General features: G+C 41.2%; 2 protein-coding genes across 3 annotated transcripts; one reads left to right on the forward strand and one right to left on the reverse strand.

Annotated features, from left to right (window-relative positions):
* Positions 1–244: 244 nt before the first annotated feature.
* On the reverse strand, positions 245–5,123 carry LOC310801712 (uncharacterized protein). Of its 2 annotated transcripts, XM_083665799.1 has the most exons (4): positions 5,055–5,123; positions 3,074–3,536; positions 2,644–2,913; positions 245–2,474 (listed from the first exon to the last, which is right to left on the reverse strand). In XM_083665799.1, the coding sequence occupies exons 2-4, from the start codon at positions 3,477–3,479 to the stop codon at positions 1,942–1,944; spliced, it is 1,209 nt and encodes a 402-aa protein (XP_083521925.1). In that variant the 5' UTR covers positions 3,480–3,536; positions 5,055–5,123; the 3' UTR covers positions 245–1,941. The 2 variants fall into 2 exon arrangements, with proteins under 2 accessions (XP_083521925.1, XP_083521926.1); XM_083665800.1 differs by lacking the exon at positions 5,055–5,123 and having other exon boundaries at positions 3,074–3,886.
* A 291-nt stretch (positions 5,124–5,414) lies between these two features.
* On the forward strand, positions 5,415–6,697 carry bloc1s3 (biogenesis of lysosomal organelles complex-1, subunit 3). Its single transcript, XM_083666223.1, has 2 exons — positions 5,415–5,439; positions 5,575–6,697. Exon 2 carries the CDS (start codon positions 5,594–5,596, stop codon positions 6,176–6,178), a length of 585 nt encoding a protein of 194 aa, XP_083522349.1. The 5' UTR covers positions 5,415–5,439; positions 5,575–5,593; the 3' UTR covers positions 6,179–6,697.
* The last annotated feature ends 20,020 nt before the right edge of the window (positions 6,698–26,717 follow it).

A 26,717-nucleotide genomic window follows, 5' to 3' on the forward strand; every position in this document is an offset into this window, starting at 1 on the left:
TTGTTTTGGCTGGCTAACTGAACAAACTATGCTAGTTTTCATGTACATTTCCAAACTAAATAAATGCCTCACATTCAATCCCGCAACTACTTTGCTAGTTTCAAAGTCATGTTACTAAGACATTCGCTGGAAAAAAACAACGTGAAAATGATTGTTTCAGCTATGATCAGTCATGCTGGTTTGTGTGTGAAACTCGCCAGGAAACGTGTTTCTGGCGACATTGATAGTTCGCTCCTCCCTGCTCTCCCCAAGTCCTCAGAATCACCCTGGGTGGTGAAAACACAACACACCAAAACAAACACCAGTGCTTGTGACCAAACGTCAAAGCGCCACAATTGTTTTTTTTTTGTTAGCCGTGGCTCAAGTTAGCTGAAGTTAGCAGTGGCTATTTCAACAACTTTGATCCATGGATTACAGTTTCTTCTTTCCCATGGACTACTTTCAGGGTAGGTAACCACCTTACTAGGAGTGCAAAAGTGAACTATCCCTTTAACTACAGAGAGCTACTGAAACTAAAACTACACATGGGTCATCATGCCCATATATCCATGTTCATGGAATAAAATAACAACTCACAAATAATGATTGCCGATTAACCTGGTAGGAAACCAACATCCGTTTCCCCATACAGCTCATTTTCTAATGAAAAATACATTAGTGGAGTATCTTGAAGGGGGAATGTAAAATCGTAAATAATTTCTGAATATATTATGCTCGCTACACATTTTGAATATACTTTCTTCCTGGAAGACCATAGACATTGCACCATGCATTTTTTTTTAATTCAACAAGCATAACTGGTAAAGTTACTGATGAGTAACTATGCTAGGCAATAAATAATATGTTTATTGAATTTGAACTTTTTTTTTTTTTTTACTTTCAAAAATGCAATTGTATCAACAACATCTGACTCAAACATTTCAATCCATAAATAAGTGTGTAAATAAATGTATTTTGTATCCTTAAATGTTTTGTCTGCCTTGTTTTACTGCACAGAATGTACACATTTGGATCTCTGTTACTGTTAATAACAAGGTGCTTCAATTATATCATATGTAGAAAAAGAAAAGACAAACACAAATAAATAAATCTCATAGTAATTTGATTAGCATTGGCTTAATCTGATTTCCACTCGATAGCCTATATTTACAATGACTGGGGGAGGGGTGTGTCAAAGCACAAGGCATACAGTGTTTACACAATACCATTCCTCTTGCAAACCTAACCTGTCACTGGCCTAACAGACATACAAAATAGGAGTTCTAAAATGGCCTTGCAACATATCCTAATTTAATATCTAATATGTCATAACCCAACATGTGCATTTACATGAAGCTTTTAACATGTTTGTTTCCCCAGCTCCTACTTAGCTTAGCTTACCCAAAACCATTGAGTACTTATAACAGTGTGTCAATATACTTTTTTTTTCAAAGTAAGGCTTCTTTATACATACATAATAATTTGGGGGACCAAGTCTGTCACTGGATGATTACTTATAAGTTTGATTCTATTTAGAAGGGTATAGTTTACAAGCTTTCTGAAATTATTAAATCCTTACCCCCTACGTGATATGTAGGCATTAATAAACCCATATTTTGTTTTAATTTTCTAATGTTCTAATTTTTGTAGATAACACCTTTAGAAATGATCTCTATTAAATTAAAACATCAACATAATCAACCCTGTCACATTGTAACATTCAGACATGATGAATTAAACTCAAGCTTAAATTTCTGAATAAATGACCACACAATATGATCAATGAAAACGGAAGTCAGGGTGAACAACAATCTTCTGCTGAGATAGCCTACCTTACCACAAGACATTCAAATTCATAAGTCCCTCATAAATATAAGCACCTATATATCAATGTATTCCTGTTCTCACCTCGCAGAGAGATCTATATACACCACTGCTGAGTGAAGCCTCAAGAGCACTCACTCACTCATGCTGGCACTTGATCGAGAGTCCGTTTAGCCGAACTCCCTTCCGTGGGGAAGGGGAAAGCTGCTCTGATGGGGAGTCTCTGGCAAGTTCTGGCAGCCGATGGTCTGAGGGCTGTCGGTTAGATGTGTCATTAGTTGAGCTCCCATCCCTAAGTGGTGATCCCTTGTGGGCCTCTGACAAAGACACTGTCCAGGGTGGAGATGTGGGCTCAGAGGGGGAGGCCTTACATGAACACGACTGGTGTCCCTGGGTTTGGACTAGCTCCACCCCCCTGAGGATGCGTACCAGAGAGTTGTGGACCTGCTGGCTGATGGAAGTGTCACTCTCATCAGGATCTGCCTTCAACGGGCCTCCTATGCTTTGAGAGCTGGAGAAGTTGGAGAGCTGCTCCAGGACCTCAATCTGCCGGTCCATAAGTCCAAGCATGCTGCAATGGAAGGCCCTCTGCTCAGCGAGCTGCTCCCCTAGCTGGTGGTTCAGGACGTTGAGCTGCTGGAGGATCAGGCTGCTGGTGTCCTCACAGGTGCCTGAACAAAAATGAATAGCAGAGTAACTTGGTTTGATTTCAGGTAAAGCATGACTGAATCACTTAAATATCAATTACCCAACACTTTAAACAATTAGCTATAAAAAAGGTTGACATGCTAGGGAATTGTTTCTCCTGCCTTAGTCTTTGTCAGTTGGCAAACCACTCACCAGTGGGTCCTCCTGGACTGCAGCTTGTGGGGTCACTGGCACTCTCCCCATCATGCAAAGAGGGCACTGAATGTGGCTCACTTTTCACCGGGTAAAGATACTCTCCAGACAGGCCCAGAGTCATAACCTCCTCTGACTGTAAGGCCCAGCCAGGAGTGCTGAGGTTGGCCTCTTCTGGGACGACCTTGGCCTCCTCCTCATCCTCTCCCTCCAGCATGGGGGCGAGGGAGTCCTGCCAAGGCACCGCAGCGCACGGCTGACCAACATCACCTGATTTGGGGACGGAGAGTGAGCGTAGGAGGTTTTAGCAGTTACACCTTAAAATCATTTTCTATCAATCGGCCTACTAAAGGGTAACACTGATTACTATCCAAATTAAGTAGACCTTCAAGAACTAAAGCCAACGACAGACAGTGGTCAACAGTCCCACCTGTATGGTCCTCCAGGTCCGAGGGGGTCAACACCATATTGTGTCCGTCTGCAGTGCCTTCGTCTGGGGATCCAACCCTTGCCTTCCTGGCCAGCATACGGTCCAACATCCGGAAGTAGCGGAATGACTCAATAGCGGACAGGCGTGCGGCAGGGCTACGGTATCCCACTGTCTTGATCTTGCGGTACTTGTGCTTGAGGCTCTTCCAGCGGTTGCGGATCTGGTTGACAGTGAAGTGGATGTCACGCTTGGCCAGGCTGAAGCGTAGGCGGCGGAAGTGTGAGTCATTGCGCTGGCGCTTCTTGTCCAACTCATGCACCAGGTCCAGCTGCTCGATAAGTGCCAGCATGGCGAAGGTGTCTGACTCTGTCCACCACTTATTTGGCCTCCTCTCACTGAGGTCCATGGTCTCCTCCCTGGCTTGTGTGCGCCTGCTCCAGTGTCAGCCCCACCTCCTGGGCTCCTGGGTTTAGGGGGGGGGGGGGGAAGAAAACAACAACATAATGTGAAGAGACTGACACTTGACAGTGTTTTTGTGTGTGCCTAGCCACAAAGTAAACCCTTTCTTGAAAAGGAAGCCTTGGTTAAAGGTTGACTCAGTGACATAACGTTACCATGGGGATGAGGTGGGATGACATGCAAGATGTTTCACTCAATTTCATAGGGATCTGTAAAATAGCACAGCAATGCAACGTGATAGCTGCATGACAAATAGACTGGAAAGTGATTGAGCTTACTTCTTGCAAGCCAACTCTGCAGGCTGCCCTGATACTTTTTGCGTGTGGCTATGTCATATTGCTGAGTCTGCCATCAAGTGTTGTGTATGTTGTTTTTGATGGGGATGAGTTGTCAAATAAATAATGCCTAAACAAACTACATTGTAGGCTTTTATTGTACTGGATGTGCTACAATGTAAAATTGCATAATTGTGAAATGTGTATGAAATAATGATACAAATGCAAAGAGCAGCACCAATAGGGGTAGCTCCAACACGACAGTCCATCATTTCATGAGATGGAGTGTCGTGGTATTGACTTTATACCATGAGTGCCATGTTTGGAGTTTTCCAGTGTGGCTTCAGGTAATGACGGGTATACAATTAATCTGTATGGATATTAATGAGCCTTTTGGATATTTTGTGGGGCTGGAGAAAATCTCAGATGATGAACAGTACATGGATATGTTCAATGCGGGGATAAGTGATGCCGAAACAGCTAAGGGCACTCACGTTGAATTAAGTCGCAAGCGCCGGTAAGCCAATACCATTACACTCCATCTCATGAAATGATACGGAGTGTCGCGTCGGAGCTACAATAGGAGCAATTTTTTACAAAGTAGGCCTAAACTAAAACTCTATTCAGATTCAATGGTGTGCATCTTCAAACAGCAGCAGTCAAGTTGCATTAAACAAGACAGGGAAACTGGTGTGGTTATTTTTTGTTGCGTTTTTCTTTTTTTGTGTGACAAAAGACACTCCAGAGATTTGATTATACTTCCCAGAAGAGTACATGTTTCCATTAGCGCTTTGAAGTGACATCCCTTGAAATCTAACTTTCCCACGTCAATTCCATTCAAATGTGACATGATGTTGCCTGAAAATAGGACTATTTGTACACAGGTGTACATACATACATACACACACACAGCAAATGGATAGCATTGATCCCAATTTCACTCCCCTGTAGTAGGCTGCTGTAAATGACAGGAACGACCCAACAAAATCCAGACGAATGCACGATACACCATGCACATGAAACAATCAGTTGACAATGAGTACCAGTGACGTCCCAATTAATTAACACTGGCTGGCTATAGGACAGGTCCAGTGCAGTGGCCGTAGCTTGTGGCCGTAATGACCATCACCATCATCATTGGTGAATGCTGCCGATGGTCTCACCGCCGCCATGTCTTGATGCATCAGGCAGGCAGCACTTACTTTTGCATTTTCAATCCCAAGTAATGACAGTAAAAGAGTGCTTACTGTGAGTTACAGAGGAAACTTCATTCCTGCATTGCAAATTATTTCACGCTGCGCTCAGGCTGCGACGAGGTTGAGCCGAGGAAGCTTTCTCGCGTGCGTCGTGATCATATGATTGGCGTTTGTTGACATTTCCACCGTCACATGTCATTCTATACCAACTCTGATTGGACAGAATTGTGTGCGAGGGCTGTCAAAACGATTGACTTGAGCGACTTGCTGCGCAAATGACCAGACCTACAAATCATGCACATTTCTAAAGAGATGGGATTTCACGGTTCATGTTTCATATGTATTTGTGAATCTGCGCAGCGCTAGCTCCTGACCGACTTTAATGAACAACCAAATTCACTTCCTGCTCATGTGACTCTTGTTAGCAAGTCGGAAGGTATGGTATGTTCTAATATCTGAGGTTATACTCCATGCTTATTGATTTACAGGAGAACAATAGTTACTGCACATGCCAATAGTAATACTTAAGTTCTAAGTTCCTCCTCATTTACGCTGTTTTATTGTGCTTCAGTTGTTGGGGTTGTGGCAGAATGGCAAGCAACAAATACCAGATAGTGGTCCAAGGAGAGGCGTCTGAGACCGACTCGGATGATGAAGTGTACATCACCTCTCTCTCCGCACACTCTACCGGTGCAACTGGGGTGAAAGTTCCAGGCGAGGCTTCGGAGACAGACAGCGAAGGTGAAGTCGAGAAAGCTCGCAAATTCGTATTTGCTGCAAGTTCTGAAAATCCGCAGATATTACGCAGGGACTTACCTCCTCTCATCGTGATTCGAGATAACCCTGAAATCCCTTCTGTGGTCGAGGACAGACCCGTGTTGAGGCCTGAGAACAGTGGACAATACAACTCTTTACTCCAGCAGAAACTACTGGAGAGTAATGTGCGTTTATGCACCGACGTGTCCCAGACCATTAAACAGGTGTACAGTAACGCCACCAAGGAGATCCGCATGGCCACAATCCACTTGAATAACTCCCAGAATGGCATAATCAACGCCTCGCATAGCATCCGACTGATCCTGGAGGACCTCAAGTCTGTCTCTGAGAAAATAGACATTATTACCAGCTGTCATCTGCTCCCTGACATTGCCATTTCGACTGTGCCTGTGCAATGATGTGCCTGTGCCTTATGCCATGGCAGATCAGGCTTTTCTAGGAAGCCTAAGCCTGTTATTGTTGGTTAGCATATGCCATGCACCTGTTATTAGAGGTAAATCAATATGCACCGATATTGACATTAACTGATGCTCAATACATTTTAATTGCCATGCACACAGCAATATTTTGGGGTTGGCTATTTGTTATGATCAGTTTAACAGGTTTTTTTTTTAAATGCATTATTATTTCCTTTGTTTCTAACAAAGGTGGTTAACAAACTGCATTATGCTATTCTCATCTTTAGGAATTGTCCATTAATTTTGAGATGATGTCCATTCTACCTTTTTCAAGCCTTGTAGTGCACTCTTGTGGTGTCAGTGTAGCATTCCAAGTTGGCTTCTGCTGTGGCCATTTACCTAAAGTAGAGTCCATCCAGGCTACAGACCGGAGAGTATTAACAATGTTTTCAGTTTGCCCAAGCACTGCAATTCACCTTAATGTTAATAAAATGGAAAACCTTTTTCTTTTTCATATGATATTTTCAACAATATTTTTGCATTTTACATTTTTGCAATCACAGTACATCACATTATACACCTCTATTACATGTCAATAAAAACACGAGTTGACATTGTGTCATACTAGGCTCTGAGCATCCTGTTAAAGAACAAAGCATTGCTTACTGCTGAAATTACTATCCCTGAATATTAAACACTACCTTCGGCCCAACCTTGAATGACAATGGAGATAACAAGATCAATAGCAATGAGGCCTTTACTTTAGGGAACATCAAGAGGGAACACGTACAGTAGATTGAAACATTTCAGCAGAATACAGCTTTCCAAAATTATTTTATTGTATCTTCAGATACAGTAGTTTTTATGAAGGGCACAAAAAAGCATGGTATTGTCAAACGCAAGCACATTTTTGATAATGCCAATTTAACATAAGCTTGTTTGGGCTGTGTTGGGAGTGGTTGGGTTATTTGAGGTGAACCCAGAGGAGCTGATCAGTTATCAGCCCTATTAGTGCACAGTCACCTGTGTGTGTGAGGTTGCATGGGCAACTGGCTTGACGTCCAGGAAGTGGAAGCTGAAAGTGACCCATTCATCCAAGGTCATCAGGGCCCAGTATTTCAAAACTGGAATCTTGATCAGAATGATCCAGATTGTTATTTGCTATCTATCTATCTGCCAGATTTTGAGTCGTACAGGGGAAGTCAGCCAGCTCGATTTGATCCTGGATAGCAAAAAAGTATCCGGATCATACTGATCCAGATTAAAAGTTTTGAAGGGCATATCTGATCTTACTGTTGCTCCCATTAACCAAGGAAGTTCAGTTGAGTCGATTCTCCTTCAGAAGCTGCTGATATGTCTCTGGAAAGTTCAATTTCTCCATCTAAAGAACAAGGCAGACGTGACATTGTGAGACACACTGATCTATATATTTCAATGACACCACTGATGTGGCTGAGAGCTAATGAATTATTCTGCTTGGCCACCAGGGGTTAATACAGAAGCTTATGGAGTGTGGGAAGTTCCAGCATTGGAGATGGGGAGTCGATGAGTTGATGATCCTTCTCAAATGCGTGTGGTTTCAAAGCAGACATGGAGTGGGCTATTATTGGTAAAATTGACCTGTAATGCCTCATTTGTTAGCATTGTGACTCACCTTTGCCCTTTTCAAGGAAGTCACTACATTGTCATTAAGAAGGCCCTTTTCAAGTGCAGAAAACCTACCAGTACCCTGTTTTCTATTCTCCCTCCTCCACCATGCAGACCTTTAATAGTGGCTGCCTGTCAGCAAGGGTTTTAAAAACCCAGTATTTGGAGTCTCGGAACATCGCCGGTACGGAGAACTACACGCCGGTACTGTTTAGGAAGTCGTACCCGCTGGTTGCCAGACCCCTGCCGAGCCACACAGTTTCCACACAGCTTTCCACACAGTTGACCACCACCCTGGGGGTCTGCAGCCAGAATGGACATCACAGGGATTCTCTCCCCTGCCAGGGTGCGGACCCCCCTGTTTGGGGCCACAGCGGTTCAGACGGGTGATATCAAGCACCTGACCTGAAAGCCAGAGATGTAGAGAAGGACACATGCTCCTATGCTGAACAGTGCCATGACAAGATGCAAAGCAGCTTTCTGGCCTTCCAGTTGATCTGATCACCATTACTCTCAATCTTCTTCGGATACAGGGCAGACGAGTGACATCAGTTTTGTGCTTCTGCTCTCTCCACTCTATCTCTCTGTTCATATAGACTGTGAATAGGTTGAAAATTGGCCAGAAATTACTTAGAAGAACAAGCATTGGCACATTGGAATTTGGAGAATGAACACGTGTGAATAATTGTGTGTTATTGTTATTAATAAGTGAGGGAAAACAGCTTTCTCACATATTTATATTTCACACACTCCTTTTTCATCAGTGAAATCAATCAAATCTGATAGTTTATGCTTATGTTAATCCACGTTGTGATGTGAGATGCGAAATTTGTATTTTGTGCACGCATGATGAATTAAGAGAAGACAGCATAAAGACTGGCGAAGTAAACTGAAATGTACTTTTGATCTTTTTCAGCAGATTTTCAGCATGGCTTGGACAACTGTCTCAGAGTGGCTGGAGGAGTGCTCTGGACAAGCCATACGCACACATAGACATCATCCAATGAAGGGGAGATGGAAATCGAAACATTTTTGTACAGATTGACTTATCAGGTATAATGCCAGTAATCCTTTATTCTACAGCCCTGTTTCAGATGGTATTTACCCAGTATTTACTAAGACACTATATGGTAATTATGTAGTAACAAGGGGTATTGCCTTATTTGCCCCCTCTCCATCCATGTGGTTATGGTTCCAGTGTGCCTGCGTTGTGTTGATACTGAAGGGAAATCAGGTAGTCCAATATTCGATTAGAACAAACAAAGCTATACACTCTTGTGAGACAGGTTGGATTCGTGATTTATATAACTGACCCATTGTATGGTTTTTTAATATATTCCAATACAGTATTAGTGAAATGTTGTTTCATTGAAATTCATTAGAGATATTTTTGTTTTTCTTTGCCTTTGTCAGGAACAATGTAATGTACTGAAGCTGAAAGGTCACAAAAACACCCTGTCACCCTGGCCAAAGTCATACATAATAATTATGGATAACATTGTTTGGGGAAAGGACCCAAATATAATGAGGAAAATGAACATGGCCATTGTACAATAAACAATAAGACAGCCTCTTGATGAATATTTTATGTTTTAGTGGGGTGCAATGACCACAATCGGGGCTTAGCCAAAAGTTATATTCAATCATGTCAGTGTGTGCTGAAGAACTTGGCTTTTCTACACATTTGGGTGTATTGCTAACTCAGAGCAGTGAGTTTGCACAACAGTAATTGCCTCCTTAAAAATGTGTTGACTGTTCATCATTGATTTTAGCTCCCAATTATGGGGAGACAGATTCTACTCTATACTACAATGAAAATAAACTCATCCTATCTCACAAATTCTCCTTGTTTTTGCCTTGAAGTCCTGAGCAAAAGTACAATTACAAGATCAATACATGGTAAGTGAATCCTGCAGTGTCTAAGCATGATTGATTGAATTATATTCGATCCAGAGATAAAGTAGTTTAATATTTCTGGATCATGTTTTCTGTTTCTAGTATTTACATGTGACTGGCAACACTGAAAGAAGTTGTCTTTCTACACAACACAAACACTGACGTAAGTCCTTTCAACCTTATCGATGACCTTTCTATAGGGTACGCCAGTCCTGAAAGATCATGTTGTTCTTAAACAATTTACCCCCAAAAGAAAGTAAAAGTCAGCCTTACTGTGCCTGTGTGTCTAACCACTTTTACATTTAACTGGACAGATGCTGGCGCATTCACTGTGGAAACCAAAAACGTTATTTTCCCTAACAAAACTATTTTTGTGTTGTGTAACCCCACTATTTCTACTTGACACATGATAAGATAGAATCTAACTGGAATTGTTGTATGGAATTTGCCAGACTCTATTCTAGAGGCACTGTCAGTGATTTATGCATGCACCAAAAATACATAAACAACCAATTGCATTTTAACATGCAAATAGCAATTGATTTCTATAACAAATCTGCTGTGGAATGCAGTTCCACAAGAGCAGCATTGCTTTTACAAAACAGAATTTGTATAATGCATAATATGGTGTGCTTTTGTTACGATGACATAACATAATTCTTCCACCCTCCTAACTATAACCCACTCACTCATATTCATCAAAATCAATCGGTATATTTCATGACTTAAAAATGCTGACAATATCACTGGTTGACTGTGGAGTGTCGTCGGACATACAAGTCAAAACAAATCAAATCAAATCAAAGTTTATTTTTCATATACACCGAATACAGCCGTAGATGGTGCAATGATATGCTTAGGGAAAGCAAGCTCCTAAACAGTGCAATGAAGTAATAATAATAATTTTAAAAAAATAACATAAAGTATTAAGCAGCAGAAACACAACAACAGCAACAGTTGGGTGAGTAGTAGCAATAGTAGTATGTAATGGTGTGTATGTATGTGTGTGAGTGCATGTGCATGTGTGTGTGTGTGTGAGTAGATGTCCTGTACGGCAGGGAGCTCACAGCCCGTGATGAACTGGGCCATTTTCACCACCCACAGCACCCTGATCACTGTATGGGTGTGGTGTAAGTCCTCAGTGATGTGGACACCGAGGAACTTGAAGCTGCTGGCTCTCCATTCCAACCCCACCGATATGGATGGGGGCGTGCCGCCCCCCCCACCCTGAAGTCCATGAACAGCTTCTTAGTTTTGCTGATGTGGAGGGAGAGGTTATTGACGTGGAACCAGTCAGGATTTATCTCTCTTCCCTCTTCCCTGTGGGATCATTGTTAGTGATCAGGCCAACCACAGTGTCAACTTGATGATGGACTTGGAGCTGTACGTGGCCACACAGTCGTGGGTGAACAGGGAGTACAGCAGGGGACTGAGCATGCACCCCTTGGGGACACCCGTGTTGAGTCAGAGTGGAGGAGGTTATACTGCCTACCCTCACCACCTGGGGTCTGCCTGTCAGGAAGTCCAGGATCCAGTTACATAGGGAGGTGTTAAGACCTGTTGAATGCTGAACTGTAGTCAATGAACAGCATTCTCACATAGGTGTCTCTCTTGTCTTGGGTGAAACCAATGGCGTCATGAGTGGATCTGTTGGGGTGCTATGCAAATGGAGGTGGAGAGGTATTGTGGCGTTGATGTGGGTCTTAACCTTAACATACAAGTAGGCTAGTTTACAGAACTACTAGGCACCCGTAGCCCTCTAGACTAGGCAAGTGTAGTGTTAACATGTTCCTGGCTAGTGGGTTTCTTAACATTAACATTAGTCATATTCTTTGAGAATAAATGTATATGGTATACACACACACACACACGTATATTATAAATTGAAATAGCGATTGAACAGCAGAAAAAAATCCCAGATTGTGCCTTTAAAGTTATAGTTCAACCTAATTACAAAATAACTGGATTAACCCATGGATTTATTAAAAACCCATATGTGACAGTGAGCTAAGTATGCTTAGCATAGCGCCTTGATGAAGCGTGTAGCGAACTGTCAGTGACACATTTAAGCAACTCATTTTGGGTGACATCAGTGAGATTATAAATACGACATTTCTATTCGGGCTGCCCAATTCAATTAGCCCTCTCCATATACTGTATATAAACACTGGTTTGCGTGTTGCATCATCTCTACAATGTGTTCCCAGCCTCCGCCTGCAGAGGCTGCCTTCAGAAGTGTGCATTCATTGCTGGTAAATTAATTCAGCTGGGAAACTCATTTAAATTCCATTACTGGCACTTTGCAGGGGAAAGAAAAGTGCATGAGAATCAGATACGAGGATTGCTAATGAGCATTGTGGCCTCCAGCACAACTCCACAGAGATATGCTGTCTCACCAATGCCATCACACTAACTAAATAGATTTTAAATTAAAAAAACAAAAAAAACATTGAATGAGACAATGAATATGCAAAGCAATGAGTGAGAGTTTAATATCTGATGTAAATTGATCAATCTCTAAAGCTCTAAGTGGACCTTTGACTTTTTGCAATGTTTTGCTTCTTTTTTTTTTTTCTTCTCCAAAGTGCAACTTTGCAACTAACTTGTCATACACATTAATATTGTAAAGCTCAATGCAGGTATTGTATTCCCATACTGAGTCCACATTAAGCAGACAAATATAATGTGGGTTTGGGGAGTTGTACATTATTGTGACCATATCCATCTTTCTTGGTTATAATTAATTTAATTCATGCAGGATGCTATATTGTATATCTTATACAGTTAGGTCTGGAAATATTTGGACAGTGACACAATTTTCATAATTTTGGCTCTGTACGCCACCACAATGGATTTGAAATTAAACAATAGAAATTCAATTGAAGTGCAGACTTTCAGCTTTAATTCAAGGGGTTGAACAAAAATATTGTACGAAACGTTTAGGAATTGCAACCATTTTTATACAGAGTCCCCTATTTTCAGGGGCTCAAATGTAATTGGACAAATTAACATCATCATAAATAATATGTTCATTTTTAATACTTTGTCGAGAATCCTTTGCAGGCACTGACTGCCTGAAGTCTGGAACCCATGGACATCACAAAATGCTGGGTTTCCTCCTTTGTGATGCTTTGCCAAGCCTTTACCGCAGCTGTCTTCAGTTGTTGTTTGTTCGTGGGTCTTTCTGCCTTTAGTTTTGTCTTCAGCAAGTGAAATGCATGCTCGATCGGATTGAGATCAGGTGATTGACTCGGCCATTGCAGAATATTCCACTTCTTTGCCTTAAAAAACTCCTGGGTTTATTTTGCAGTATGTTTTGGGTCATTGTCCATCTGAAGCGCCGTCCAATCAACTTTGCTGAATTTGGTTGAATCTGAGCAGACAGTACATCCCTAAACACTTCAGAATTCAGAATTCTGTCTTCTGTCACATCATCAATAAACACTAGTGATCCAGTGCCATTGGAAGCCATGCATGCCCATGCCATCACACTGCCTCCACCGTGTTTTATAGATGATGTGGTATGCTTCGGATCATGAGCAGTTCCAAGCCTTCTCCATACTTTTTTCTTCCCATCATTCTGGTACAGGTTGATCTTAGTTTAATCTGTCCAAAGAATGCCGCTGGGCTGGGCTGGCTTTTTTAGATAGATAGATAGATAGATAGATAGATAGATAGATAGAAACTTTATTTATCCCAGGGGGAAATTCAGGTTCCAAGTAGCGTACAGACATAGAGGTATCACACATAACATACACATACAACATACAACATTAGCAGTATTGTATACAGGCGAGGTGCAGTTGTAAACGTCTTTGCAGTTAGGTGAGGTGCAAAAAGGTAAGGCAGACAGTGCAATTATAGGACAGATGTTTTTTGGCAAAGTCTAATCTGGCCTTTCTATTCTTGAGGCTTATGAATGGTTTGCCCTTGTGGTGAACCCTCTGTATTTGCTCTCATGAAGTCTTCTCTTTATGGTAGACTTGGATAATGATATGCCTACCTCCTGGAGAGTGTTCTTCACTTGGCTGGATGTTGTGAAAGGATTTTTCTTCACCATGTGAAGGATCCTGCGATCATCCACCACTGTTGTCTTCCATGGACGTTCAGGCCTTTTTGTGTTGCCGAGCTCACCAGTGCGTTCTTTTTTTCTCAGAATGTACCAAACTGTTGATTTGGCCACTCCTAATGTTGCTGCTATCTCTCTGATGGATTTTTTTTTGCAGCCTAAGGATGGCCTGTCTCTCAAAAGAAACACTAGTAACATTAAAAATATTTCAGTGGACAGATTCAGTTTTATATCCATAGTTGGTTACAGTGAATATTATCACTCTATTTGTTCATAAGGACCTAGATTATACATCTCAAGCTTTCTAATCATCGATCCAATTTCTTGTCTTTGAACTAGATGAATGTTGTTGCTTCCATTCGCTTCCTGTAGGGGGCTCTCTTGATCTGTCACTACACCCTCTCTGGACATTGTACAGGGAAAAACATCTGAAGTGAACCATGACTAGGTGAAATGGTTGAATTTTGTAACAGGCTCGACGTGACAATTAGCATGCAGGAACCCTGGGGAGGCAGAAACACAATCAATCCAGCTGCGATGGCAGAGAGGTTACGTATACAGGCACTGTGTTTTAATAGCTCCACGGCTTGCTCTTGTAAGAAAGAAAAAAAGTCAGTATTTGGGAGCTGTACTGACAGTATCTTCACTAATATGAATACTTACAATATCTGTACTAATATAATCAAATGGCATATATGCATAGGTTTAGATTAATTGTTTGAAATTAATCATAATAACAGTAAAGAATTCTTACCTAAGATCCCTCCTCAAACCTAGACAATTCTTACCTAAGACGGAACTTAGACATTCCTCTCTCTTATTTATTGGATTTAAAGTATACTTTTCGACAGCTCATACCACGTTATGTAATAGAATCGCAAGGTAGGTTGTCATTCTATAATAAATGGACAGCTCAAGGCTGGTTGGAGATGAGATTCATTTTCAGCTGTTCTGTTCTGCAGGGGGATGTCATATGAATTACATATCTTCCATGATCGAAATCACTGTTATGTAATCTATGATCCAAGGAAGCTGCCAATGCCAGTGTCTTGGCGGTTCATGTCAGTTGAATGTTTGTTTATTCATGCCCCATAATGAAGTTTATATGTTAGAGTGTGTGATGCAATCTTTGAAACATAGTCCTTCCTGACCATTGACCATATGATTCAAGTAAAGGAGTCGAGTGGCATAACAGTCTCCTTGCTGCAGCGGAAAACCTTTGAACATCACTGATGTTGAGTATGTGATTATTTCTCTCGAACAATGAAGCTTTTGAAATTATTCCAATGATTTGATGATGCAACTCTGTAGGCATCAATTAGAATGTAATGCAAATCAAACCTTGCCTTTATATTGTTCTGTATATTCACATGTGCTTAGTGAGTGGTTTAAGGTAAATGATAGAAACACATCTTCCTAATTGACTTGATCACTCTACACCTGAGGTAATGATGTGTAAACTCTTGGCTTATGATGTTTCAAAATCACTTTTAAGTTCTCCATCTTAGTCTTTCTCAAGAATCTGGCTGTAGGAGAAAACCAATTAGCTTTGGACATCAAAAGGATGTGGCAGAACCCCCATACCTCACATCTCGCCATCACAATCATCCTGTAAGACAGCACTTTCTCTCTCTCTCTCTCCCTCCCCCTCTCTCTCTCTCTCTTTCTCTCTTTCTCTCTCTCTCTCTCTCTCTCTCTCTCTCTCTCTTTCTCTCTCTCAACAATATTAAATAGACCAACAGGGAACCGTTTTTTTGTTTGGCTAGTGCTACTACTTTGTATCTCTGTGCACTTAATCTAACCTCATAAAGTTCTTGCCAACGATGAACACAGATTGATTTTAACGGACAGTTTTCTGGCAGTTTGGAAGCATTGTGCCAAAGAACTGCCAATCCATCGCCTTTATATTTGTAGAATTGCCAGTGTGCCAGGATCAATCAGACCCACATCATCTTTCTACCTGGGGACACATCGCCATCTAAAACATCTACCCGCCTGGTGCCAATTTAGCAACTATTACTTGCTTGGGCTCCAGCCACAATATCCTCATCAGACTGACAGTAATAAGCTGTTTTTCACTGGGGCACTTTTTAGGGTCTGCATCGCTCTCCTCCCCTTATTCAATCCAAGCGGTCGCAGGGGGACAATTGTTATGGCAACCAAGTGGTAAGAGAGTAGTTGTAGAGGTCAAATGAAAGGAAACTCTGGGCGCCAAGGGAGATGAGTGCACGGAAAATATATCTGACCAAGCTGGAATGACCAGAGTGAGAGAAAGAAATGTAGCTTCTCTGCATGACGTTACTGTTGCACACACAACACATGGAGTGAAGCTGTTATGCTATAGCCTATATATATATATATATATATATATATAGCCTTATAAGGGAGAGGCAAACAGAACTTACGGCTGATCCTGTGCTCTGATCTCTCTGGGGATATGTCCCCTAACGGCTCCAGGGGCATTGCACTATGGCTCTGAGCTCTCTGGGGTTGTGCATGTGTGTTGTCTCGGGGGGTATGAAATAAATAACACATTCCTAACACTCTGATTGTATGGCAAATAAAGCATTGATTGACTGATTGTGTAATTCTAATACACCCAATTTCAGTCTAAATGGGCAACTGGCTGATAACATGTCATGACTATTTCCGATGCATGCAAACTGTCATGACGTCTTATAACTGTAATGTCATGTTTATGACAACACGCCATTATGATGTATACAGTTCAAATGCCTGTTAGTATGCTTGTAAGATGCCAAGGAGATTTCCTCATCAACAGTATCCTGTTCTATTCTGGAAGTCACTACATGTTAATTGTCAGCTGATATCCTGCGCAGCCCAGGTGCTTCCCTTTCTCTGACTGATGCTGGGTGCTTTCTGAAAAGCCACAGGCGCCATTGACCTGTCTTCACTCAGCCGTGAGTTCATGGGACAGATCTGTTGCCATGGTAACGTGCCTGCTCTGAGAAATGAAACGTGCCTGCTCTGAGAAATGAATACCTCTTGAGATTGTTATCTGTGGTTCCGGAAATGATGGATTCTTTAAAATTTTAACTACAGCACGAGAGGACAAAATAAGTTTGTAATCTAATAATATAGATAAGAAGACCAAAATCTATATTCTGACTCACAACATCCAATTGTGCAACCAACCTGAAGTGTATTATTTTTCAGATCTATATGTAAAAATAAAGATGATAAGATATTCTGAAATGTAACCATGTGTCTCATTAAAGGGAATCTCAATTTATATCACTCACATTTGCATGAGTCATGCCCAGATTGCAAGTTAGAATTTGGCCCACAATCATGGTTCTTGTAAACGGAAGTATCTGAAGCAAGGCAGATATGAACGTTTGATAAAATGTAGTTGTACTGCAGTGTGCTCACTACCCCTGAGGGAAGGATCTCAAAAGCCAAAGCCTCTAAGAATTTACTACTGCTGCATGTAAGATGGTGTTTGAGCTCAACATGGCCCCTTGACAGTTGGGTATGGTTCTGAATGCTGTCATAAAGCTGTCCATACCAGAGTTATATGTATGACATTTCTTGGATCCATATATTCACATACAGTTATGAAGCAATATCATTGTTTTGCTTATTATCATGATAATGTTTTTGATAGACCTATAGTTCAGTGACATTTTAAATGAATTTAGCAAAAAAGTGGAAATATAAAGTGGCAGCTAAATTTTGTGTCAAAATGACACTTGTTGTCTTTTTCCCGTGCAAAGCAACCTGTCTGTTATGTCATAAGAGCTCATTCAATACAAAAAGCAACATTTTAAGTTAGATATTTTGAGCTGTCAATAGCCAAAAAAGACTCAAAATCTGACCTATGCACTGATGGGGTTTTTGGCACACTGTGTGTTTCTTCTTTCAGCCAAATACTTACTCTTCACCCCCCACCTCTACTGTTAATAATAATAAAAAATAATCCTTCCTTCTTCTAGCATTGTGACAGCCAATGGCCCCTGGTCCTAGAATTGTGATGATGGCTGATGTATAGATGATTCACTTACTTTAGACAAATGTACTTGTTACAAGTCGCTTTGGATAAAAGTGTCTGCTAAATGTCAAAAAAGTAAAATGTAAATGTCTTCAGAGAGGTAATAGACCTTATAGCCGACTGCTTTCAGAAGAATAGCCAATCTAGGTTTGCATTTGGTTGATTAAGGTTACAGTATAACCTAATGATAATATAAAAAATAATACTAATAATACTAATACTACTGGACACTCTGGCTGTAGTGCCACCCTCTCCCCTGCCTGCCCTTTCTGTAATCAAGTGATAGTTTCAGATTTGTTTCTAATTTGCTCAGGAGCTCTTGAATAACATTGTGGAGACGTGTTTGTTCACTATGAACCCTAAGGCTGCTGTCATGAACAATGTGTCTGAAGGTTTCACTTCGCCTTAGCTATGAAAACGTTGTGCTTCCCTGACTCCCACACAGTTACTCAACAACTCTCACATTATGTGAGGAAAACCCATCTATCTGGCCGAGGGCACGGAACCAGACATTTTATTTGCAGTGTATTCACTCTAAAATGACCATTATGGTTTTGACATTTGCAGCACATTATAACACATTCCCATGACTCATTTCTATCTCGACCATAAATAAGTGTAGGGTTTTTTCTTCACGTAAATCATGCTGTCTGGAAACTGCTATTTTCAAAGATAGTGATTTAACAAAGTAGAGAAAAACATGTTTTCAGATGACTTATGTGTGTTTTGCACAAAATAATGTATTTTTTTTTTTTATGTCAGCCCTTCACCAAAGAGCTTCATACATGTTTTCACATTTTCTGTCAAACATCCTCTATGCAAAACTACGCCTGAACATTTTACAAGTCGTAACATTTCTAGAGTTTATCACAGGCACAGTGCACAGCCTACACAGTGCACCGGAAAAGCCCCCAAAACATTTCTCATTTGAAGTACATTCTGATCGTGTTTGATGGTCCCTGTTGCTATTAAAATCAGTCTAGTAAGAGATCACCCCAGACTGAAATTGCTTTACTGTAAAACGACAGCACAGTAAACCTTGAGATAATCATAGAATTGAAAAAAAAAAAAAAACATTTTTCGATTTAAAATCTCCTAGAAGTCCACTTCAGATTCAATTAGACCACTAGGTTACACAGTCATGGAGAATAACAACGATGCTCTAATGACGCTAATTTGTGACATTCATCTCAGTCCGGCAAACAGCCCAAATTAATGATGCAGGACATGCTCTAACGAGGAGTCTATTTCCCCAGTCCATTTCCCTCTTTATAGGGCACAGTGATGGCTCGTGGCCTCTGCACTCGCAAAGCTGTACTCGTTGCAGACGTCACAGCGACTGGCAATGTACAAGAGGCCTGCATCAGCATTCTCTGCATACTACTGTGAATGTTGACATACAGTGTTATAAGTGCGTTAGTGATGGGATGGCGCAAATGTTTGATACCACCATCATTGAAAAGTGGGGCTGCCCATCGCTAGCCTGGTGGAACTAGCCAGATCGTCTGCAAGTTCACATTCTGTTTCACTTAACATTATACGTCTAGCCTTCAGTCAGTAAACTGGCCCCTGGAAAACATCAAATACATCCGACCAATGAGTACACAAAAAAAAAAAAGATACAAATAACAGACTGATATGTGAAGTGAAACATACTGTAGCAATCAAGCTGAGTCGCCCATCACTGCTCTATATAGTTTGTTTCACTGGCAAGGGAACCAGGAAGGCACAGACATCTCTATACACTCACCGGCCACTTTATTAGGTACACCTTGCTAGTACTGGGTTGGACCCCCTTTTGCCTTCAGAACTGCCTTAATTCTTTGTGGCATAGATTCAACAAGGTCCTGGAAACTCCTCAGAGATTTTGGTCCATATTGACATGATAGCATCATTGCTGCAGATTTGTTGGTTGCACATCCATGATGAGAATCTCCCGTGCCACCACATCCCAAAGGTGCTCTATTGGATTGAGATCTGGTGACTGTGGAGGCCATTGGAGTACAGTGAACTCATTGTCATGTTCAAAAAACCAGTTTGAGATGATTTGAGCTTTGTGACATGGCGCGTTATCCTGCTAGAAGTAGCCATCAGAAGATGGGTATACTGTGGTCATAAAGGGTCAGCAACATGGTCAGCAACAATACTCAGGCAGGCTGTGGCGTTTAAACAATGCTCAATTGGTACTAAGGGGCCCAAAGTGTGCCAAGAAAATATCCCCCACACCATTAGATATTTGCGTTAACGAGCAGTTGAACAGGTGTACCTAATAAAGTGGCCGGTGAGTGTATATGCACTACAGGGACATATCAATACGAGCAATAAGGACACTCCACAATTATTTTAAAAAACATTTAAATTTGAATGGAATGAAATCATTTTCTGTCCAGTTTTTCGTTTTTTATTGAGAAAACATTCCATTCCAAACCATCTCCAACACTCTTCTCCTTCTCCTTCTCCTTTTCCTTCTCCCAGGTGTGGGGAGAGAATTCAACACCTGGGACAAAAAACTGCAATTGCGCTGGTCATTTCCCACAGACCGAAACCCATTTAACCCTGTGTCAGCATCACTAATAACCCGTCTAAAGGGTCACCTTCAATCCCTGCCTTATGAACGCTCCACTCTTAGAAAAAAAGGTTCTTAGGCACCATTGTCATTTATAAAACCATTTCATTAAAGTGGTGCTTTTTGGAATCTGTTTCACCGAAAATGTGATATTTGGAACCTTCTCATCAAAGAGGTGCTATTTGGAACCTTCTCATCAAAGAGGTGCTATTTGGAACCTTTTCACATATCTAATTCCACGCAATGCCCGTGTTTAAAGTTTGGATGTCACGTGAACATGAGCACAGAATCTCACTAAGCAACGTACCTGTGATTTTGGTTATTGTTTGTTACATTACATCTGTTGTCATGTTCATGCATGTGTGGTGGTTGGTCCCACACCCATTAGCGTGAAGTGGGTGCAAGTCTATTGGTGTGGCCCTCCACTTCTTACTCCTGAGATTATTGTACAAAGCCTTTGAGGTATCTTGACGTTTTTAACATTGAGATATGTTGTGGTCTACCAATATGAAATGGCACCATACCTGTACATGATTCTGTTTAAGACCATTTAAGGAACCCTCTATGGTTCTTTCATAAGAACCATTTAAAATGGTTTAAAACTTGTAGGGGTGCCTTATATGCATCAAAGCATAGAACCTTTTTTGGTTCCATATACTGTAGAACTCCTAGTCCTTAGAGTGTACAGAACAAGATATCCCTAAAAGGAAGGGAAGGGGAAGGGAAGATAACATAAGAGAAGCAGCAGATGGCTCCTTGACGCCACTGTCAGAATCCACATGCCGCTGCTCTGGGTCCACGCCATCTTGCCTCGACAGTCTGATCTCCATACCATCCATGCATACACTCTTCTCCTGCGCTTCTTCGACAGCCATAGAGTGGCGTAAATAGAGATTGAGTGGAGGAGGTGTGGAAGCTTAGGGGTTGGGGGTGGAGGTGGATTCAGCTGGGTAGAGGTGTCAGTTGAGAGATTATATGGAACAGCATGTCAAGTAATTTCAGGCTGGCATTGAGCTGGCAGCACCAATCATCCTTGGCATAGCGGCGCTGACGTGAAAGTATAGATGGCGGGATATGCCACGTATAGCAGCAAGGCCCCGTTTGTTAGTCATTCATTTATTCATGTCAAAGCATACAAGGCATCCTACAACATGAGCTTACAAACATACTGTATTTATATACGGATATGTATGTAACCTGAAATGGGTTTTTTTGTTTTTCTGAGGTGCCTTGTCATATATGGTGCTGTCAAACAACCTATACAATAACTCGAGACTATTGTTGTCGCTGTACAGTATATTTCTTCCCTTGCAATGCAAATATTGTACTGTAATGACTTTACCCATGACTATGTTGATCTGTACAGAATCGTGTATTTTCCACTTCACACTGCTTTGGGACTGCAAATTTTAATTAACTCTTGTACAATGGTTGTCATGTGCCTGCACTGTGCTACATCTGTACACCTTGTTAAAGCAGCATGAGGCATGTTTGCACTCACAGGTATGGCTTGTTAACACAACAAATAAAGACGATAATCACTTAGGGTCTGGTAAACACAGAGAAGAAAGCTACTGCATAACGCGTTGCTAATGATTTATATTGAGAAATTAAATACCATGAGGGGCTGATAATTAATCATACTATGAAGGTTTGCACAACATTCCTTAAGAAATGTGACTTACTCATGTAGCTGCCCATAGCAAGACATTAAGTTATTGAAACAACTACTCCCATCTCCATAATTCAATATATAGACTTGACCATGGTACTGAGTCCTGCATACAGATTACATTTTTTTTTTTTTGAAAAAGACAGAAATGTGAATAAGACAAATGCATATATAGACTGGAGGCAAACCAACTGGGAGACAGCAGGGAGTACCTAAAGCTGTGGATCAATTTCAATGTTGAGGAGTTGCTAGAGTCTCATCGATGCTCCTCTTTTCCCCAAGGCCCTGTAGAAACATACTGTTCTGGAAGCTGTACATAACAATAGCATCCCAGACTCTGCAAGACCCTGAACAGAAGCACTTCAGTGTCGTAGTCCTCAAGAGTCTCAGACTCTCATTCACTCATAGTCTTCATTATTCTCGAAAAAAGTATTAAAGTACTCTTACAGATCTACAGGCCTGGGTCTAAGGTGAGGGAGGAAATGACAAAGAGGCCTCAGTAGCTTCGACACCCTACGAGTGTTGCATCAACTCTGCAGGGTTTGAATGTAGACACCTGCTAATTATCGGCATAGCAATGGAGCAGGAGAGAGACACGGCGGGTGTCAGTTCTCTCACCTCACCACTTCTTCATCTTCCTGTCCCTTAACTTAGCCTTAAAAACAAACAGAAACCCAGCCGGGTAGTAGTGCACGTGCAGTAAATTATTCATTCAATCCCTCTATTCCTTCTGAATGCGATCTAAATTGCAGGCAAATTATAGGCAAAAAAGGGAGCCTGTCTTAATTAGGTCAGCTTCCTGTCAGCTGGGGGGGGGGGGGGGGGGGGGGGAGGTGGCATCCGTGAGCATTAATGATGAGACAGGCGAGCGCTGGCCGCGCCTATTATCAAGAGCTCCACTCGTGCTCCAATCCTTTGAAGAACTGTACTGCTCAAACTGGGGCTGCCAGGCAACACGGCAGGCAGTCAAGTGGTGGCTCAAATAATAATCTAAAAATGTTTCTAACATAAAAAAACCCTAAATAAACTATCTCTAATCAGCACTCCACCAGGGGGACCACTCTCCCCAGACCCCACCTCCCACTCTCTTTCCCCCAGTGACAGGCTCACTTCTCTGCTATTAATCACTCTCTGACTCCCTCCAGGGGTACTGTTCTGCCGTTCTCTGAGTTGAGTGACACACAAAGCCCTCTAGATAATGCAAACACTTAAAGCCCAGGATCTCAGGAGCCTGATCCCAGATCTAAGCAATGCACCCCCCCACCCCCCCGCCGGCTAATTTGCGGAGAGGAGGCCAAAGGCGAGACGATGTTTGTGTCTGATGAAGACATTCCGCTGAAGGTGCTACTGTGCCATATGTGGAGGAGGGAGGGAAATAAAACCCATCATCTCATGAAGTACCCTGGAATGGAGTGTGTATCTGTGTTAGGGATGCAGAGTGCTTTGCTGGCAGACAGTCGGTAGAATGTGTATTGATGGGTTTGGGGTTTTAGATTCCTAGCCAAGCTGACATTTTGAAGAGTGTATGCGTTGTGATGAATACCACTGCAGGCAATCCCCTGAGTTTTGATGTCCTGGAAGAACGTGAGACTGTATTTCAGAGCATGTGGTCGTCCCTGCTGTGACTACCATGCATCTGTTCGCAATATATTTTCAGGTTGGGTGATGAGATGCAAAAATGTTAACTATTAAACTAAACTACTGCTAACTATTAAAAATCCTAATGTGATAGCCATAATAAAATCAATGTACACAGTATACACACAAAAGAGACAACCTAAATCTATTATATAATGCTCTAAGCAAGAGGAAAGTCAAGCAACTCTCATGTAGTCAACCATAAGCTTTTATACGTGAACCCTTCACGAGAGCGCGTAATGTGGGCTAACTTGGTCAGGATAGGAGACGGCGGGACAGGAGACCTAATGCTATTTCGGTTTACAAAAATAAACATTGATTGAATGCTTTCAAATAATACTGTCACTGGGCTACTAATGAATCAAATAAACACTACAATAGACAAGAGACAACGACCCAAGTTATATGAAAGACGGGACGGGACAGGAGGGAAATGCCTGATAGCAGGGCTTCTTTTGAAATATTTTCTGTAGGTTATTCTTGCATGACTTTGGAGGGTTGTACCAACTCTCTCTGCTTTCCCATGTTGTGACAATATCATTGTAAACATGTCCATACTGTATCAAATATAGCCTGATAACACTAAGTTAAAGCAATCAGATTGATTTTTTTTTACCATCTGCAGGACTGGTTGCTGCTAATGCTTTTTAATGCTGGATAAAGTAATAATTTCCCTAGAGGTTATCATAATGTAATGACTTGTGAATAATCAATAAAAGTCATACTGAATACAGGTTAGGTGCATAATTGCCACATTTCTGGGTGATATGTGCACTTGAGGCTGTTTAAATGTCTAGAAAATAAACTCTCTTAAAACAACCTTTTATCTATCTGAATATTTTCTTCACATTATTTGGTAACAAGATCTGATAAAGGCTGAGACCATACTACAAGGTGCTGTTAGTATTTTAATACTGCACTAATCTTATAGCGCTCTTGATTAATTGTATTTATTATAAAACAATATTCCAGACAAATTGTGATATGACAAATTGTGACAAGCATGTTTTTAAAAACACATCAGGAGTGAATTTTGAGGATGCACCCACCCTGCAAGTTGCCTAATAACTGTGACTTAAAAGGTGTCTTGGCGTAACGACTGGAGTGAAGGTATGTGGTTAATCACAGGAATGTGATTTTAAAGGAGCTATCCCATCAAGTCTAGAGTTTGTTGGAGTAGGTATGTTAGTGCTGGACTTGGCCTAAAGTCTACACTCCTGCTCTAGTCCTCACATGGTACGACTGCAGAAACATAAAGCCATACATGTTGTTGTTTTACCATGGAATCAGAGAGGAAGTTGTTTTTTTATCTTGAGAGCTTCCTGTGTAGCTGTAATGTAAGCAGTAGCTGAGCTGAAAACTGGGGCCTCTCTCTGGCTCTGCTGGTGGTGGGCCTGTGCTTTGGTGGAGATTAAACGACAATGATCAGCCACTCACCACATTTCTTCTTAGCACTGTTGGTTATCATTAGGGAGATAAAGATTGTGTTCGGGGGGACACTTTCAGTATTTTTCATATTTTGGCTGTTTTGGAGCAGACCGCTTCAATTTTCATCCGAGAGTAGTGAAAGGAACTGTGATATTACTGCAATATTACACTTCAAAGAGTATAGTCACAGGTGCTTGACTATAAACATTGATTTATATATTGAGAGTCTGGGTGTCGGTGAGTCAGTTTAGCCCAGATGTAAATTGAAGAAGGCTTTTACAATGTGGGACAGAACAGGGCCAGTGAACTGATTTCCAAGGCTGTGTGGGGAGTTTATTTTAACTCTGGATGAAAAGTTATGTTACAAGCAGAGTGTTTGGGGTTGGATCAGGTTTGATGTAATGTGTGGATTGTTGGAGTATTAATAATCACTGTTATGGTGCCATATTTCGTACAGATTTATAGTTTTTCTATATTTATAATTTTGGCCAATGCATATGTTGAATATTCTTTCCTTCATGTGTATGGACATTTTTTGCCTCGTGTTGAATATGATAAATGTTATGAAATGTTTATGGATATGAATATTATAAAGCATTGAAGTCACCTATCTTGTCACCTATCTATATGTTGGTATATGACCCAATCTGGGATAGGAGATAGCATTTTGTTATTTAAGGATAACTAGATGCAGGCTTAGATACATAGCTACACGTTACACTGTTTGGTGGTTGATGGTATATGCATGAGCAACTATCCTTTTCTTGTTTTCTGGAGCCTTGGTATACCATGAATATGATTATATAGTCCAGTGCCTACCACAACCACTTTTGTAAATAAAACACATGCTTTCAGATGACAAGCAGTTGTCCTGGCCTTCATGTCATCTCCCTCATGTCACTGTATAATAATTCACATTACATGGTTTTCAAGTTATTGTTCATTGTTGTGGTTTGAAAGCTAACACAAAATATGCTGTACATGATGTACTGTCTTTTAAAAAAAATTGTTTTATTTCATATTATTCATGGATGAAGGGTCCCATTATCTGTTGAGCTTTATCTGAAATTGCCTTACCCTCTTCGTCTCAATTGCACTACTTGGATTTATTTATTGTTTTGCATTTGCTTGCAGTCCATGCGTCTGACACCATTGTGTCTTAGTCTCCTTATGAGACAACTGACTGGGCCAGAAAAGCAGACTGTTGGTGTCTCTTTTTACCACATCTGAACCCCCAAGGTAACTTTCAGTCTGTGGAAGGAGGAGCACAAAAGCCTGTGGCAGGTTGTCTGAGACCACAGGAGAATAGCAGCTATCCCAAAAAACAAAGGCAGAATCAGAGTGCATTTTCACAGCATGAAATGACCCAGTTTCACATAGAATAACTACCATACCTAGGTAGTACATACATAAGTATGTCAAAATACTGGAAGAGATTTGACCTTGGCTTGTTTTGTCTTGGAGTTTGCACTTTTGGATCGGTTCCATTAGTTCCAATGTTTGGGGCGATCGGTTCTGGTTTTCACTTCTTTCACTTCCATATTATTCAGCCTCTCAGTTTCGCAGAGTACACAACTGTGTTCAAATGAAGCACATCTCACGTTTAATTTA

This window comes from Argentina silus (assembly GCF_951799395.1).
Source record: "Argentina silus genome assembly, chromosome: 3".
NCBI classification, from domain to species: Eukaryota; Metazoa; Chordata; class Actinopteri; order Argentiniformes; family Argentinidae; genus Argentina; species Argentina silus.